This window comes from Castanea sativa, chromosome 10, assembly GCF_040712315.1.
Source record: "Castanea sativa cultivar Marrone di Chiusa Pesio chromosome 10, ASM4071231v1".
Lineage (NCBI taxonomy): Eukaryota > Viridiplantae > Streptophyta > Magnoliopsida > Fagales > Fagaceae > Castanea > Castanea sativa.
The window spans coordinates 6,944,269-6,957,982 of record NC_134022.1 but is presented as its reverse complement, the minus strand read 5'-3'; the positions used below and the strand labels follow the sequence as shown (position 1 = coordinate 6,957,982).

Here is a 13,714-nt window from a genome sequence, read left to right as displayed (position 1 = left end):
AGTCTACAGCTGTGAGTGGTTTAGCTTAATTATTATTTTTTTAAATTAATTTTTTTAGTTACCCATTTGACTTGGATTCTATTTTTTAGTGTCAACCCCCTTTGTTTTGTTTTGTTTAATTAATTAATTTTATGTTGCAGGAAATTTAGTAGTGGTGGGTCAATGCAAATCTTGGCTGTGACTCTGAATGACTGATATGAATGGTTTGTTATCATGTTTCATATAATTGGTGTGTTTATTATTAGGACGTTTGTCTATAGTTGCTAGTGTGAAATCACTGTTTGTGATTGGCAGATACATTGTGGCTTTGGTTTCTGAATTGAATATGAGTGTGTGTGTGTGGTGAGATTAGCTTACTGTTGTTGTATCATTGTGATTTGCAGATTAAGGTGTGCGGATGAGTCAGCAATTTGCATTGTTGTGAGCACACAGTTGGATTTTTTTAATGCACGTGTAGTTAGCTTTTGGGTTCATTAAATTGTTGGCAATTTATTGAATATATGATTTCTTCTTAATGGGGTTTCTTTGATTATATTATACTTTTCTCTCTTCTGTCAATGGCTTATTTTTCCTACCACCTTGCTGAAAGAAATAGCTGTAGCATCCACGGATTTTTGGGATTACACATTGGTTGTCATGAAAATGACAGTTTAGCTTTTATTGAACTTTTTGGTCTGTTATTGAATTTTCAACTATATCTTTCTTATTATGTTATTGGAAAATTGTAACGTAAGCAAGGACCATTGAGTATTATTTTTTTGCAAGTTGAGGTTGAAGATGTCTGTTAGATATGTCCACATTTTTTCTGTCCTTTCTATTTGGTCCTCGCATGAGTGTTCATTTTATTTGGCATCAAATAAGCCTACCCATGGACTTTCTCGTATAGTGATGTCTAGAAAAATTCTTAGTTGTTTATTTATATGCTAGAACAGTGACAATTGCATGCTTGTGCTTGTTTCAAGGTTCAGGAACCTGTGGCTTTGAAGTCTAGTACATAAGTGTTTCTGGCTTTTAGTGTAAAGTTTTTGATCTTGAGAGAATGAGAACCAGGCGAGGGAAGCATTCTGAGGTATGTTTTGAAGTCATCAAGGACTTCTTTTACCAGTTGTTGTGTATTAAGATTATATATAAATAAAGATATGATTCTTGATGATTTATTTGGCCAATTACATTTGATTGCAGGCCTTTTGGCCTTCCCTTGTGATGAAGAAATGGTTAAATATAAAGCCTAAGGTGTATGATTTTAGCGAAGATGAGGTTGACACCGAAACTGAGAGTGAAGATGATGGTATGGTTTTAGCATGTTTACCATTACAAGTTATTTGTTTTGCCTTTTCTGCTTGATTATGGTTTCTGCAACTTTTTTCCAGCTTGCTCTCTTAAAGATGCAAACATGCAAGTGGATGAGGAGCATGCCCATAGGACACACAGAAACCAATCCATTTTCTCCTGTCAAACTTCAGGCAATCCTTTGCTTTCTGTTTAATTGATTGGTCCTATTAGGATGAAACTGCTTTCTCAATATCTATTCATGTTTAATTAAAAGTATGCATATTTTCTGTCATCTTTACTATTACTGGAATGTTTTACCATTTGCCGGTGCTTATTTTTCCTAAGAACATCTGTGGTTAAGGCGTTAAGCTCATCTGTGTGATCTTCCTTGTTTTGTTTCTATATAGTTTTGCTATTATTTCTTTGTTCAACATTTCTAATTTTTTATTCTTAGCTGAAGGGCCGAAGGCTACCATGGTCAGAATTTTTATTACTTTTTTATGTGACCTTGGATTTGAAGCATGGTATGGATCATGGAAATTATGTTAGCATTTTTCTTTAGCTCCATCTTAGTCCTTCAAATCTGAATGGAGCCAAAGAAACCTTTAGGTCAATTAGCTTAATAATTTGTGAAATAGTTTCCTGATATTTTAATGATTTTGTCATCTGATAACTATCATCTTTGGTTTTGATTTCCATTCATGCAGATACACCTTCCAAGGGGTATCAGTTAAGACACAGGAGAGGAAAATCAGAAACTCTGCGTGCGCAGTACATAAATACAAAGGATGTGAGGTTTGACGGTGACCTGCCTATGCTATCTATAGGTATTACTATTTTGTATCTCACTGGATTCTTATAATGACATTTATTTACTGTAGGGTGACAATTGGTACTTGGAATGTTGCTGGAAGACTTCCATGTGAAGATCTTGAGATTGATGACTGGCTTTGTACAGAAGAGCCAGCAGATATTTACATTCTTGGGTGAGTACTTCCTCATCCCTGTGACTGGTGCTTCATTAGATGGCGGTCAATTTGTGTCTTGTGTAAACTACAGTTTTTGACTAAGATACAATTGATTGTCAAAGCTAATAGTGCCCATCAATGTTTTTGAACACTTTATAGTCAAAAAATATATATTATATTAAAAACCATCTCACTAATAAGTTCAGGTAGAATATGTTGAAAATAGTAGAATGCTGACCTTAAAAAGTGACAAACTTTGTAGTCAGATGCTGGGATGTCCAATGAAAATTGAATGAATCAGTAGTATATTGCACAGAACTGGATATTTCTTTCTTCTTTTGATAAAATTTATTGAGCTTTATTCTTTTTCTTATGTGAATAGGGTGATCTCTTCATTGGGTTTTGTTTGACTTCATAATTATTTGTACACACTACTAGCTTGTATTCAAGTTCCTAAGTTTTGTGGTCTAATTGAAGGCTTCATTTTAGATTTAACAAGAATTTGTATCTATCCAGCCATGCAGAAGATGATTCTGTGAATATTTTACCGTGGGACATCCATGTCTACACTGCATAATTATCTGTTTATATGTTCTAGTCTAGAGATATTTTGGAGGGCTATTGGTTGAATAAGTTTGTACTGCATAGCCAATATGGTAGATTTCCTTGCCTGACATTTGTTCTTGGCAAAGGTTCTGCTACCAACTGGATTTTGGCAATTGACTCATTACTGTTCACCTTGGGTCCGAGAGCTTTTTTTTTTTTTTTTGAGGGGTCTGAGAGCATGTTGATTCTTAATGTATTACACTTAAAAAGCAAACCTAAATTCATATGCATACACATTAAAATCAAATAATATACATCCATCTACACTACTATGCACCCCCCTGATCATTCCTCCAACATTCAGACCCAGAATGCTTCAAGTTCATTGAACTGGAATAAATTCTGCTCATATTTCAGTTGCTGCAGATTTCTTAAGTACTCTGGAAACAAACATATATCTAATATTTTTCCACATTTTAAGAAGGAACATGTTGAATGGTCATATGTTCTTGTTTGTTTAAGCCGCAATGTTTCTCCCTTTACATATATAATCTTTTATATCTAAATCTAAAACTAAAAGTGCATGCGGCTGTCCTTCATGATTTTGGGACTGTTGACATTGCGTGTTAAAGTGTTCTCTCTCTTCTATACAATGGTCATTTATTAGCTAAAACTTTTGGCAGCTGAGAAGGTTCAATAGTCTATCAACTGATTTTAATATAATCTATTTGCTTTTTCCAGTTTCCAAGAGGTAGTCCCTTTGAATGCCGGGAATGTACTGGGGGCAGAGGATAGTAGCCCCATACCAAAATGGGAGGCGATTATACGAAAAACCCTCAACAAATCTTTGGAACCTGAAAGCAAACACAAATGCTATAGTGCCCCACCCTCCCCAGTGATGAGGACTTCTTCTGTTGCTGATGTACTTGCAGCTGAGGTTGATCCATTAGAGATGATGAGCGATGAATACGTCATGACAACAAATAATTATGACATGGAACAGGAGGCATTGGATAAAGTAATTGGTTTTGGAATGAATTTACCATTGAAGAGAATATATGGTATTGATTGCAATAATGAATTAGACTGGCCTGAACGTTCATTAGATGCAACCCCTCAAGTGATCTCCTCCAATTCAAAATTGCGTAGAGTATTCAGCAGTTCCGGAAGAATTGGATTTAACTTGACAGATAATTCTCTACCAGCAAGTCCTAAAAGTTTTTCATTAGAATGTAGTAGATTGAAACGTTCGCACCATAGCTCAGGTAACTTAGGCTTGATGTGGATGGAGCAGCAAGAGAAGCCTGAAGTTCTTGATTCTCTATCTGATGTATCTGGAACTTTTTCTGATGAGGAAGATGATGAATTTCTTGAACTTCCACAGGCTCAGCAAACTAATGAAGTTACCAAAAACTGTTTGAAGTCACGTCATAGGTATGTGAGGATTGTCAGCAAGCAGATGGTAGGGATATACGTATCAGTTTGGGTGCGTAAGAGCTTCAGAAGACATATCAACAATTTGAAAGTTTCTCCTGTTGGAGTTGGTCTAATGGGCTACATGGGAAATAAGGTAGTGCCTTTAATTCCATTATAGAAATGCAACAACCTTCATAGCATACGTGTTCCCCTTCCTCACATGCACACACACTAAAAAGAATGGTGGTGGGGGTAAAATCTCTTTCCTGGATGCAACCTGGTGAAATTTGAAAACTACATTGATAATGGCTGAGACTAAAATAGAACCTTCATAATTCGTCTCTTAACCTCTACAATTACTTGTTATTACATTATTGCTACAGTCTGGAGAGAATTACATCACACTGCATCATGCTATGAAGTGTTTCTGCTTCCATGCCACTAAATAGTAAGTAATATTTGGTTAGTTCACTTGAATTTTTTTACTTCTACGACAAGAAAACAGTGCCCTCCATATTATGATGCATTGCAATGTGATTGGTGGCAGGCTGGAGATTGCATCAATTGTAGAGGGGAGATGACATTTCACTATATGTGTATGATGATTACTTGTTTCGATTTGACTGGATGTCTTAACCAACTTGTGGTTTCTGATGTAGGGATCGGTTTCTGTTAGCATGTCATTGTTTCAATCCCGGATGTGCTTTGTTTGTTCTCATCTGACCTCTGGCCAGAAGGATGGGGCTGAACAGAGGCGTAATTCTGATGTTAATGAGATTATACGGCGGACCCATTTCTCATCTATCTTTGATACAGATCAACCACAAACAATTCCTTCTCATGAGTAAGCATTATTTTCGCATTTGAAATTCCATTTATGTAGCACAAAATCTTCATGTGAGCTTTATTTTTTAAGGAAACTTGTTGCAGCATGGAATTTCGATTTGGTCATAGGTCTATGTTTAGACTGGTTCAGATACTGTTGTCTATTCAATAGTTGGTCAAAATATGTTGTTATTTAATCTCTAACATTTTTACCTGGAATGTAAATTTATGATTGGATCCCTTTGTAAGCAGTCAGATATTTTGGTTTGGGGATTTGAATTATCGTATCAATATGTTGGATGAGGAAGTGAGGAAACTTGTTGCTTTAAGAAGATGGGCTGAACTTCTCAACAACGATCAGGTGAGACTTGTAATGCTTTAAGTTTGCATTATTGGAAATTTGATGGATGGAAATAAATTGGCATTGATGGAAATTTGATGTTCAATGATATCCTTTTATGTGGCAGCTAAGCAAGGAACTCCATAGTGGGCATGTATTTGATGGATGGAAAGAGGGGAAGATAGAGTTTCCACCCACTTACAAGTATGAAATCAACTCTGATAGATATGTTGGTGAAAACCCTAAAGAAGGGGAGAAGAAGAGGTCTCCAGCTTGGTAAGCACTACTTTCTTGGGACTATCAAGATTGTGAACCTGGTGTTGAGGAACAATAAAATACATAGAAAACACAGTGTTTCGATATGCATCTTCCCTCTCACATGAGGGTGGACCTCACACTTGTGGAGTTCACCCTCATGTGAGAGGAAGGATGCATGCACCAAAAACATCATATACCACCTTGAAGAGGGATTGATGGGAAAAACTCAAAAATTATGGCACGCATTATGCTTTTATAAGAAGTTAGTTGAGCTTTTTGTTAAATTATCGATTCTCTTAAAAGCTTAAGCTATTAAGAAATGATGAATTTAATCACTTAACCATAATTCTAACACTTTGCATGATTTTTTATTGGGAAAATTATGTTGCACACATGTGCATTTACACACTCTATCCCTCGCAAAAAAAAAAGTCATTTTTTTTTTTCTAGTTTGATTGTTTTGGGCAGTGTGTAAATGCACACAATGTATGCAACAAACAGTTTCCATGGTATCATTCAGGGATGTATACAAGACTGGTTTGATTCTTTTCAAACCAGACTTACATCACGGTTTGGATAGTAGCCAAACTGGAACCAATCCAAATGTGATCATTTTGGATCGATTTAGATTGTCAGTTTAGACTAGTACTACCAGGTCAATTTGGGCCTTTTTTCTTTGATGATAATTTGAATAACTCTGCAAAACAATTATTTGAATCATTCCAATAATTCATCTAACCATTTAAGATTCTATTGTAAAAATAATTTGTTCTTGCTGCACATATCGACCAAATCTGAAGGCCCATACTAGATGAAAAAGTATGGTTAAATTTTTAACTAAGATGGATCTTTGCTAGCAATGCCCATCCCCCCATTGCATTGTATACATATTTTATTAAGAAATAAATAATATAATATAGGTTCTAATAAAAAATCAGTATATATTCTCAAAAAATAAAAAAAATAAAAAATCAGTATTGAACTATACAATATATATATATATATATATATATATATATATATATATATATATATTTTTTTTTTTTTTTCTGGTAACATAATTGTTGTATTTGTTTGGGTTCGCTTGTTTGTCAAAACTTTTGAACCTGATACCAAACCTTTCTAGTTGGTTTTTCTAGTTTTGAAACCATTGTAGCCCATTAGACTGGAAAAAGTAGTCCAAACACATTGGTATGGGGCAGGTTGGTAGACTTAGCAGTTTTTCTCTGGACATCCTGAGCGCCATTGCTTTGATACTCAACAAATGGACTCAAAACTTGAGTGGGGTGCATCGGATTACCTATATTTTTCAGATCAAGTGATAGAGCTTGATCCCTTAGAACTCAAGACTGTATGAGTCAACTTGAGTATGTTCGATGAAATATTGATCAAGTATTGACACACTGTAGCTTTCTTTAGACAAATGCTCAGAAATTTAGCTAACTGAGCAGTTGATATTTATGCAGGTGTGATCGTATACTTCGGTTTGGAAAAGGCATAAAACAAGTTTCCTACAAGCGGGCAGATATAAGGCTCTCAGATCATCGACCAGTTAGTTCAAATTTCTTGGTTGAAGTTGAAGTCTTAGACCATCGGAAACTGAAAAGGGCTCTCCATGTCAACAGTGCGGCTGTACATCCTGAAATTTTCCTTAATGAAGAGAATTAGAATCTTAGCAGAGGTAATTGTCCCAATTCATTGTTGAAAATTATGAAAAGATGAAAGACAAGTTTTAACAAATGCTTATAACCAGTATCATAAAAGTCTCAAATAATCTTTCACAATGTGCTGTGTTCTAAGGTATTAAAGTGACAAGGAGGAAATCAATAAGAAGTGCCCGTAAATGTTACATAGATTAAACTTGACATTAACTGAGTCCACTTAAGAGATCTTTTCACGAAAATAGTTTGTTTGAACGGCCATACATATCTTGAGTAAAATCTTTTGCATCATTTTCCATATATGCGAAACTCAGCAAAATAATATCATAGGCCATCAAAGTTGAGATTGTTAGTAGATCTATAAGACTACTCCAGATTGATGTAAAGTTAAACTAAATACATAGCACAATAGCTCTAAATTTTCAAGATTATCTGATATATTGTCCATAAGTTAGGTCAATTTTGTTTCTGGAAATTTATTTTTAATTTCTTCAAATATGCCCGAGTAATCACATCATCTTTCTGAAAAAGAGCAGTATATGTATTAGATTCTTACCAATGCTGATTCTGAAGGATAGTTCAAACTCTGAATACATTGTTCAATCCAATTGCACATGTCAGTATTCCTTGATGTGTTGCAGACCATGATGATTGATAACGTTAGATGTTATGTTCTATACCAAATAGTATGCAGCCCACTTTTTCTTGTTCAACCTTTTCAGTCATTTACTTAAACCTGGTCAGATAATCAGACAACCATCTTAGAGTGAATCTTTCGTGTTTTGGAAATTTATGCCCCATTGGAGTGATTCTTTGCAAGAGGCACCTGAAAAGTATCTTAAAGATGACTAGATGAAGTTGCTTACTTATCTATGCTTTGAAGAATATAACGAGATTGATGTTTCATGCATATACTAACATAATTAAACTCTCAAACAGGGTTGCAAATCATTGTGGCAAGTTGCAAGGTGGTATCTTGTCTGATTATTGGATTTCAAGATGCCATCAACCAACATCATCAATGCCTGACTATAGCTTACAAGAAGTGATGGTCACAGTCAAGTATTTCAGCTGGGATCACAAGTCTGATTTAGGTCATTCAAGCTAATAAGTTAAGAGGAATAAGATATGAATGTATATAGCAAAAGCCAACCTATTTCCTTCTATTTCTAGAGGACCTCCAAACATTTGTGTTATCGGTGGATTTACCAGTTTTGTGGTGTTGCGGGTCTGTATAGTTCTTTTTTCAAATTTTGTGATGGGTTTGTGGAGCTACTATAAATGTTATTTGATAGTCCACTAACACTTGGAGTAATACATGTAATTTTTCCTCTATCTTGGTTTCCCTTTTTTTTTTTTGGGTGGGGGGAATGAAAAGGTTTACATTTAAGATATACTAGCCGGTAACTTGAGTTAGTTGCTTTTTTATCAATTTCCTTTTATTTGCAAGAGTTTGTGTTTTTTTTTTTTTAAGTAATTAAAAGCCTAGTTGATTCCAATGATAAAGTGTGCAATATGTTTTTGTTGAACTGTAATTTTAATGTTCTTTTAGCAGTTTAAATTACACAGAAAAAAAAAAAAAAAATATATATATATATATATATATATATATATATATATATTGTTTTGTTTATGAATGAGATGAATACTATTACCCAAAGAGAGATAGAACAATGAGCACAGACTATAGTGACAAGCAGACAAATGCTGCAGAACCCAAAACTGCAGTTCCATAGATTGCCACTCAAAATCCCCTGCAACTGCAATTAAAACACAGAAGAGAAGCACCTTAAATCTAAAAGCACAACAATGCCAATCCCAGAAAATAAGCAAACTAGAGATCTTACAGTAAATTCCCCTAATGGAGAGTACATATCTAAACTCAACATAGAGGACATCAATTTCCTGTGGCTGTCATAGCAGCTTCAATGCAGCAGTAAAACCTCTTGTGCTCTCACCTCAAGCTGAATCCTTATCCTCCCTTACACAAGCATATAAAGTCTCCTCCCTTTTGCATCTGATAATTTCCTTCCACTTTTCTAACTTCCCTTTTCAACTACACTTCTAGTTTCTCACCTCCCAAATTCGCTTCAGGTAGCTTTGAGAATTGCAACATGAGAGGGCGAGATATTTAGCATCCCTCAATAAAGGAGTTTCATAATGGAGGCTCAACTTCATATATACTACCTCTTAAATTAAGAGATTCATAGTGAAGTCGCAACTTACTTTAATTTGAAATAGAAAAAACTAAAAAAAACCTCGAGATTTTATTAAATTATATAATGGTATATCAATTCCAAAATAAATGTTACAAGGGCTTAGTCATATGTTACTGAGGGAAATGAAAATTAAGTGGATCAGATACTCTAGCCTACATCCCCAAATCTAAAATTTGGAGGCTAAGCTACAAGGTGGGAAAGTATTTCATGCCCTCCTTGCCTAGTCTAAGAATGTTTACCGAGAGTTTGAATGGCAAATACCTGGGCCAATACAAACAAGCCTCGAGGGCTTCTTCATTTCCAACAAAGCTTTGAAAATCCAAACTCAAAGTTCTAAGAAAAAAAGCCCACAATACTCTGGATCTACTTCATGACTCCATGTATCCAGGGCCCACCTTCAAGGCCCAGTATTGCACCCAATGAGGCCCATCAGCAAATCAGGATATGCCACACATAGCCCACAATGAGACTCACAATGGTCAGATTATTAACCGAAATGGACAGTGGGGATAATATGAAAATGGAATCAAATCTGAAGAGGCAAAATGAAAATTTGAAAAAATAAAATGCCAAAATGAAAAAAACCGTAAACTTTAATGGCCAAAATTTTACTTTAGTCTTTTTTTATATTATTATAATGATTTGTATTTTTTAAACAAAAAATTCATGGTTTTTTATAATCAAAATGTAATATTTTTTGGACGAGGATGAGGATGATTCCAATCGGAATGTAATCTTCCAAATTATCAATTTAATTATTTATTTAAAAAATCAGATAATCAATTCTGATGTTTAGAAGTTTCGCAATTATCTTTAGGTTCTTCCAATGCACGATGATTATTTCAATAGAATCATTGAGAATCAAAATTTTAATTGTCTCATATTCTTTAAGAGAGTGTGTTTGTGAGCAGTATAACTTATCACACTATCTTTTCAAAGTTATCATGATTTTTGAGTGAAGTTTGTGGTATGTTTTTGTATTAAAATCACATCTTCTTTCCCATATGTGTATGTGTGCATTTGTTTCTATATATATATATATATATATATATATATATATATATATATATATATATATATTTAAAAAGGTAATTATCCCACGTTGTTTAAGGGAGAGTTGTGTGTAGTATAATTTGTCTCACTTTCCCTTAAAAGTTACTTGAGTGTAGTCACTCCACCCTCCCTTAAATATTACTATAGCTTTTGAGTAAAGTTTGTGGAGTGTCTTTGTGTTTGAACATTATCTCCTCTCCCTTAAGTGTTTGTCTTTCAGATTTTTATTTCATGCATTCATGCTCAATTAAAATCATTTTCAACTGTATCAACAAAAAAAAAAATCATTTTCAACAAATGAAGATTATTCGTTTCTATGAATTGATCAAAAACTAAAATTTTCATTTTGAAAATCTCATTTTTACCATTGAATCCATTATGACCCATTAGGAAATAAAATTTTACCCCTGAATGTGTAAAATTCCTCAATCCATATCTTTGAACCAAAACTTTTGGGCTAATCCTACAAATCTCTCCGGCCCATATCTTCCTTGCATAGTTGGATTTATTTTGACCTCATCTTGACCCAAGCCTAAAATTGAAAATGAACTACTAAGAGTCTATTTGATATTCGCTGATTTTGTTAAATTTAAATTTTTTTTGTTAAAAATATTGAAGATAAAAGTAAAAGTTAGTTGAAGAAATAGTACAGTGAGACCCATAAATAGTACCACAAAGTGCAGTGGGACCCATAAATAGTAGCAAAAATAAACTGAATAGTAAAATAAGTTGGTTTTTTAAGCTAAAACCAAACCCACACTTAGGGCCTGTTTGGGATCCATTTATTTTGCTGAAATTAAAAACTTTTTTGCTGAAAGTATTATAGATAAAAGTAAATATTAATTGAAATAATACAGTGGAACCTATGAATAGTATAAAAAAGTGCAGTGGGGCATATAAATAGTAGTAAAAATAAGCTGAATAACAAAATAAGTTGGCAAAAATAATCTTGCCAAACAAACACTTATTTTTGCCAACTTATTTTACTATTCAGCTTATTTTTGCTACTATTCATGGAACTCACTGTACTTTTTGATACTATTCATAAGTTCTACTGTACTATTTCAGCTAACTTTTATCTTTATCTATAGTACTTTCAGCAAAAAAAATTTAGTTTCAACAAAATAAGCGGATCTCAAACAAAACGTAAAACTATTACAAATTTTACTAGCAAAAAAACATACAAACTAATGTGACAAGAATACAATTAATGCTTAAGGGCAAAAATCATACAAACTAATGTGGTAAGAATATGATTATCGCCCAAGGGCAAAAATATTTTGTTAAGTGAGAGGCCTTGACCACCCCCAAATTGTTTTAAAAAATGTCTAAAGCAGGTAAATTTGAAGACCTAAGTCATTTTCATAAGAATTGGTCCCCACGAAAAAACAATCGCCCCGAACGCGCCCCCCACCCCACCCAACCCAACCCAAACTATTCTTATTTGTCCATGAAGTGTCCCTTTCAAACTTATTTTTCACAGTTTAATAGTTTCACTCATTCACTAGCTATTAGTTTTTTTGTCTTTATCATTCAAACTCCCCACCACACGTCAAACCATTAGGTTATGCTTACATGCTCCGAGAGCAATCATATAAGGGGTGGGCAAAATTATGTTGTTAAGTGAGAGGCCTTGACCACCCCCAAATTGTTTAAAAAATGTCTAAAGCAAGTAAATTTGAAGACCTAAGTCATTTTTGTAAGAATTGGCCCCACAAAAAATAATTGCCCCCAAATGCGACCCCCAACCCCCCAACTGTTCTTAGCTGTACATGTAGTGTTCTTACATGCTTTGAGAGCAATCATATGAGGGGTGGGCAAAATTATGTTGTTAAGTGAGAGGCCTTGACCACCCCCAAATTGTTTAAAAATTGTCTAAAGTAGGTAAATTTGAAGACCTAAGTCATTTTTGTAAGAATTGGCCCCCACAAAACATAATCGCCTCCGAATGCGCCCCCCAACCCCCCCAACTATTCTTAGCTGTCCATGTAGTGTCCCTTTCAAACTTATTTTTCACAATTTAATAGTTTCACTCATTCACTAGCTATTAGTTTTTTTGTCTTCATCATTCAAACTCCCCACCACACGTCAAACCATTAGGCAATTCTTACATGCTTTGGGAGCAATGCTCCCTCCTCTCACATGAGGGGTGGGCCTCATGGTGGGACCCACGGGTGGAGCTCACCCTTCATGTAAGAGGAGGGAGTATTTTATTTACTCCATGGTTTATGATTTTATTTTCCTTTAATTTATTAAACCAATTGGTAGGCTTTGTTCAAAATTTCATTTTGACTTCTATTCTACCTCAACAAGCAGGTGTGAAAGTCATCTTAGCTTTTTATATATAATTTCATATTGGCTTATAATGATTTAGTTATATTTAATTTCTATTAATATTATGTCTTCACGTAGATGTAGTCAAGTGTAATTTAGTTTGTTAATAAGTTCAAGCTCAACTTGTGTTCAAATAAAATTAAATGAATAATGCATAACTTGTAATACTTAGAGCACTTGTAGCAATGGAGCTAAATAGTTATATAGCTATTTTAGCTCCACCAAAACACCAAAAAGAAGCATGCAGCAGTGAAGCTAAATCTATATTTTTTTAGTTCATTGCTACAGTGCACATCTATAGATAGATGTGCACTGTTCATGAGAGCTAAAAAAAATTAATTTTTTATTTTGTGTTCACATTACTTTTTTATTGTGGTGTTTATATTGTAGTGAGATGTATTATTTTATTGTGGTAGATATATTATTTTATTGTAATGTTTATATTATTTTATTGTGTTGAAAGCTAAAATAGATCCACTGCTGCAACATGTGTGTAGGTAAAATAGATAAAGTAACTTTTGGTGGAGCTAAATTGCTAAACTCCACTGCTGTGGATGCTCTTAGATCGGCTCGTGTTCCAGAGTAAACTATAGTGCTGAACCACTAAAGGAACAATTTTTGAAATAAGCATTAAAGGGAGAATTAGGTTGAGTTGGTTGCATCAAACTTTGACAAAAGAGTAAAAGGAATTTTTCAACGCAAACAAGTTGGTAAGAAAACATAAAAAGATTAATCATTGCTCACATACACCTGAAAGGTAGAACATCGTTGTTAGACCTCCGGCAAGTACATATATAGAGATGTGACTGCATCATTCCTCTC

General features: G+C 34.2%; 1 protein-coding gene across 3 annotated transcripts; it reads left to right on the top strand.

The window, feature by feature from the left end:
• Nucleotides 1–318: 318 nt before the first annotated feature.
• Nucleotides 319–8,696, top strand: LOC142613601 (type I inositol polyphosphate 5-phosphatase 2). 3 transcript variants are annotated; one of them, XM_075786018.1, is made up of 11 exons: nucleotides 319–1,069; nucleotides 1,183–1,288; nucleotides 1,371–1,463; nucleotides 1,980–2,067; nucleotides 2,154–2,258; nucleotides 3,528–4,356; nucleotides 4,862–5,046; nucleotides 5,280–5,388; nucleotides 5,495–5,643; nucleotides 7,092–7,306; nucleotides 8,226–8,696. In XM_075786018.1, the coding sequence occupies exons 1-10, from the start codon at nucleotides 1,040–1,042 to the stop codon at nucleotides 7,291–7,293; spliced, it is 1,896 nt and encodes a 631-aa protein (XP_075642133.1). In that variant the 5' UTR covers nucleotides 319–1,039; the 3' UTR covers nucleotides 7,294–7,306; nucleotides 8,226–8,696. The 3 variants fall into 3 exon arrangements, with proteins under 3 accessions (XP_075642133.1, XP_075642134.1, XP_075642135.1); XM_075786019.1 differs by lacking the exons at nucleotides 319–1,069; nucleotides 1,183–1,288; nucleotides 1,371–1,463 and adding an exon at nucleotides 1,843–1,881; XM_075786020.1 differs by lacking the exons at nucleotides 319–1,069; nucleotides 1,183–1,288; nucleotides 1,371–1,463 and having other exon boundaries at nucleotides 1,980–2,062.
• The last annotated feature ends 5,018 nt before the right edge of the window (nucleotides 8,697–13,714 follow it).

What these genes read in the sequence shown, in the direction of transcription:
- LOC142613601 (XM_075786018.1), top strand. Translation starts at nt 1,040, where the DNA reads ATGAGAACCAGGCGAGGGAAGCATTCTGAG. An exon ending in GGCGAGGGAAGCATTCTGAG is followed by an intron (nt 1,070 to 1,182) that starts GTATGTTTTGAA and finishes ATTTGATTGCAG; the next exon opens with GCCTTTTGGCCTTCCCTTGT. An exon ending in TGGGCTACATGGGAAATAAG is followed by an intron (nt 4,357 to 4,861) that starts GTAGTGCCTTTA and finishes TTTCTGATGTAG; the next exon opens with GGATCGGTTTCTGTTAGCAT.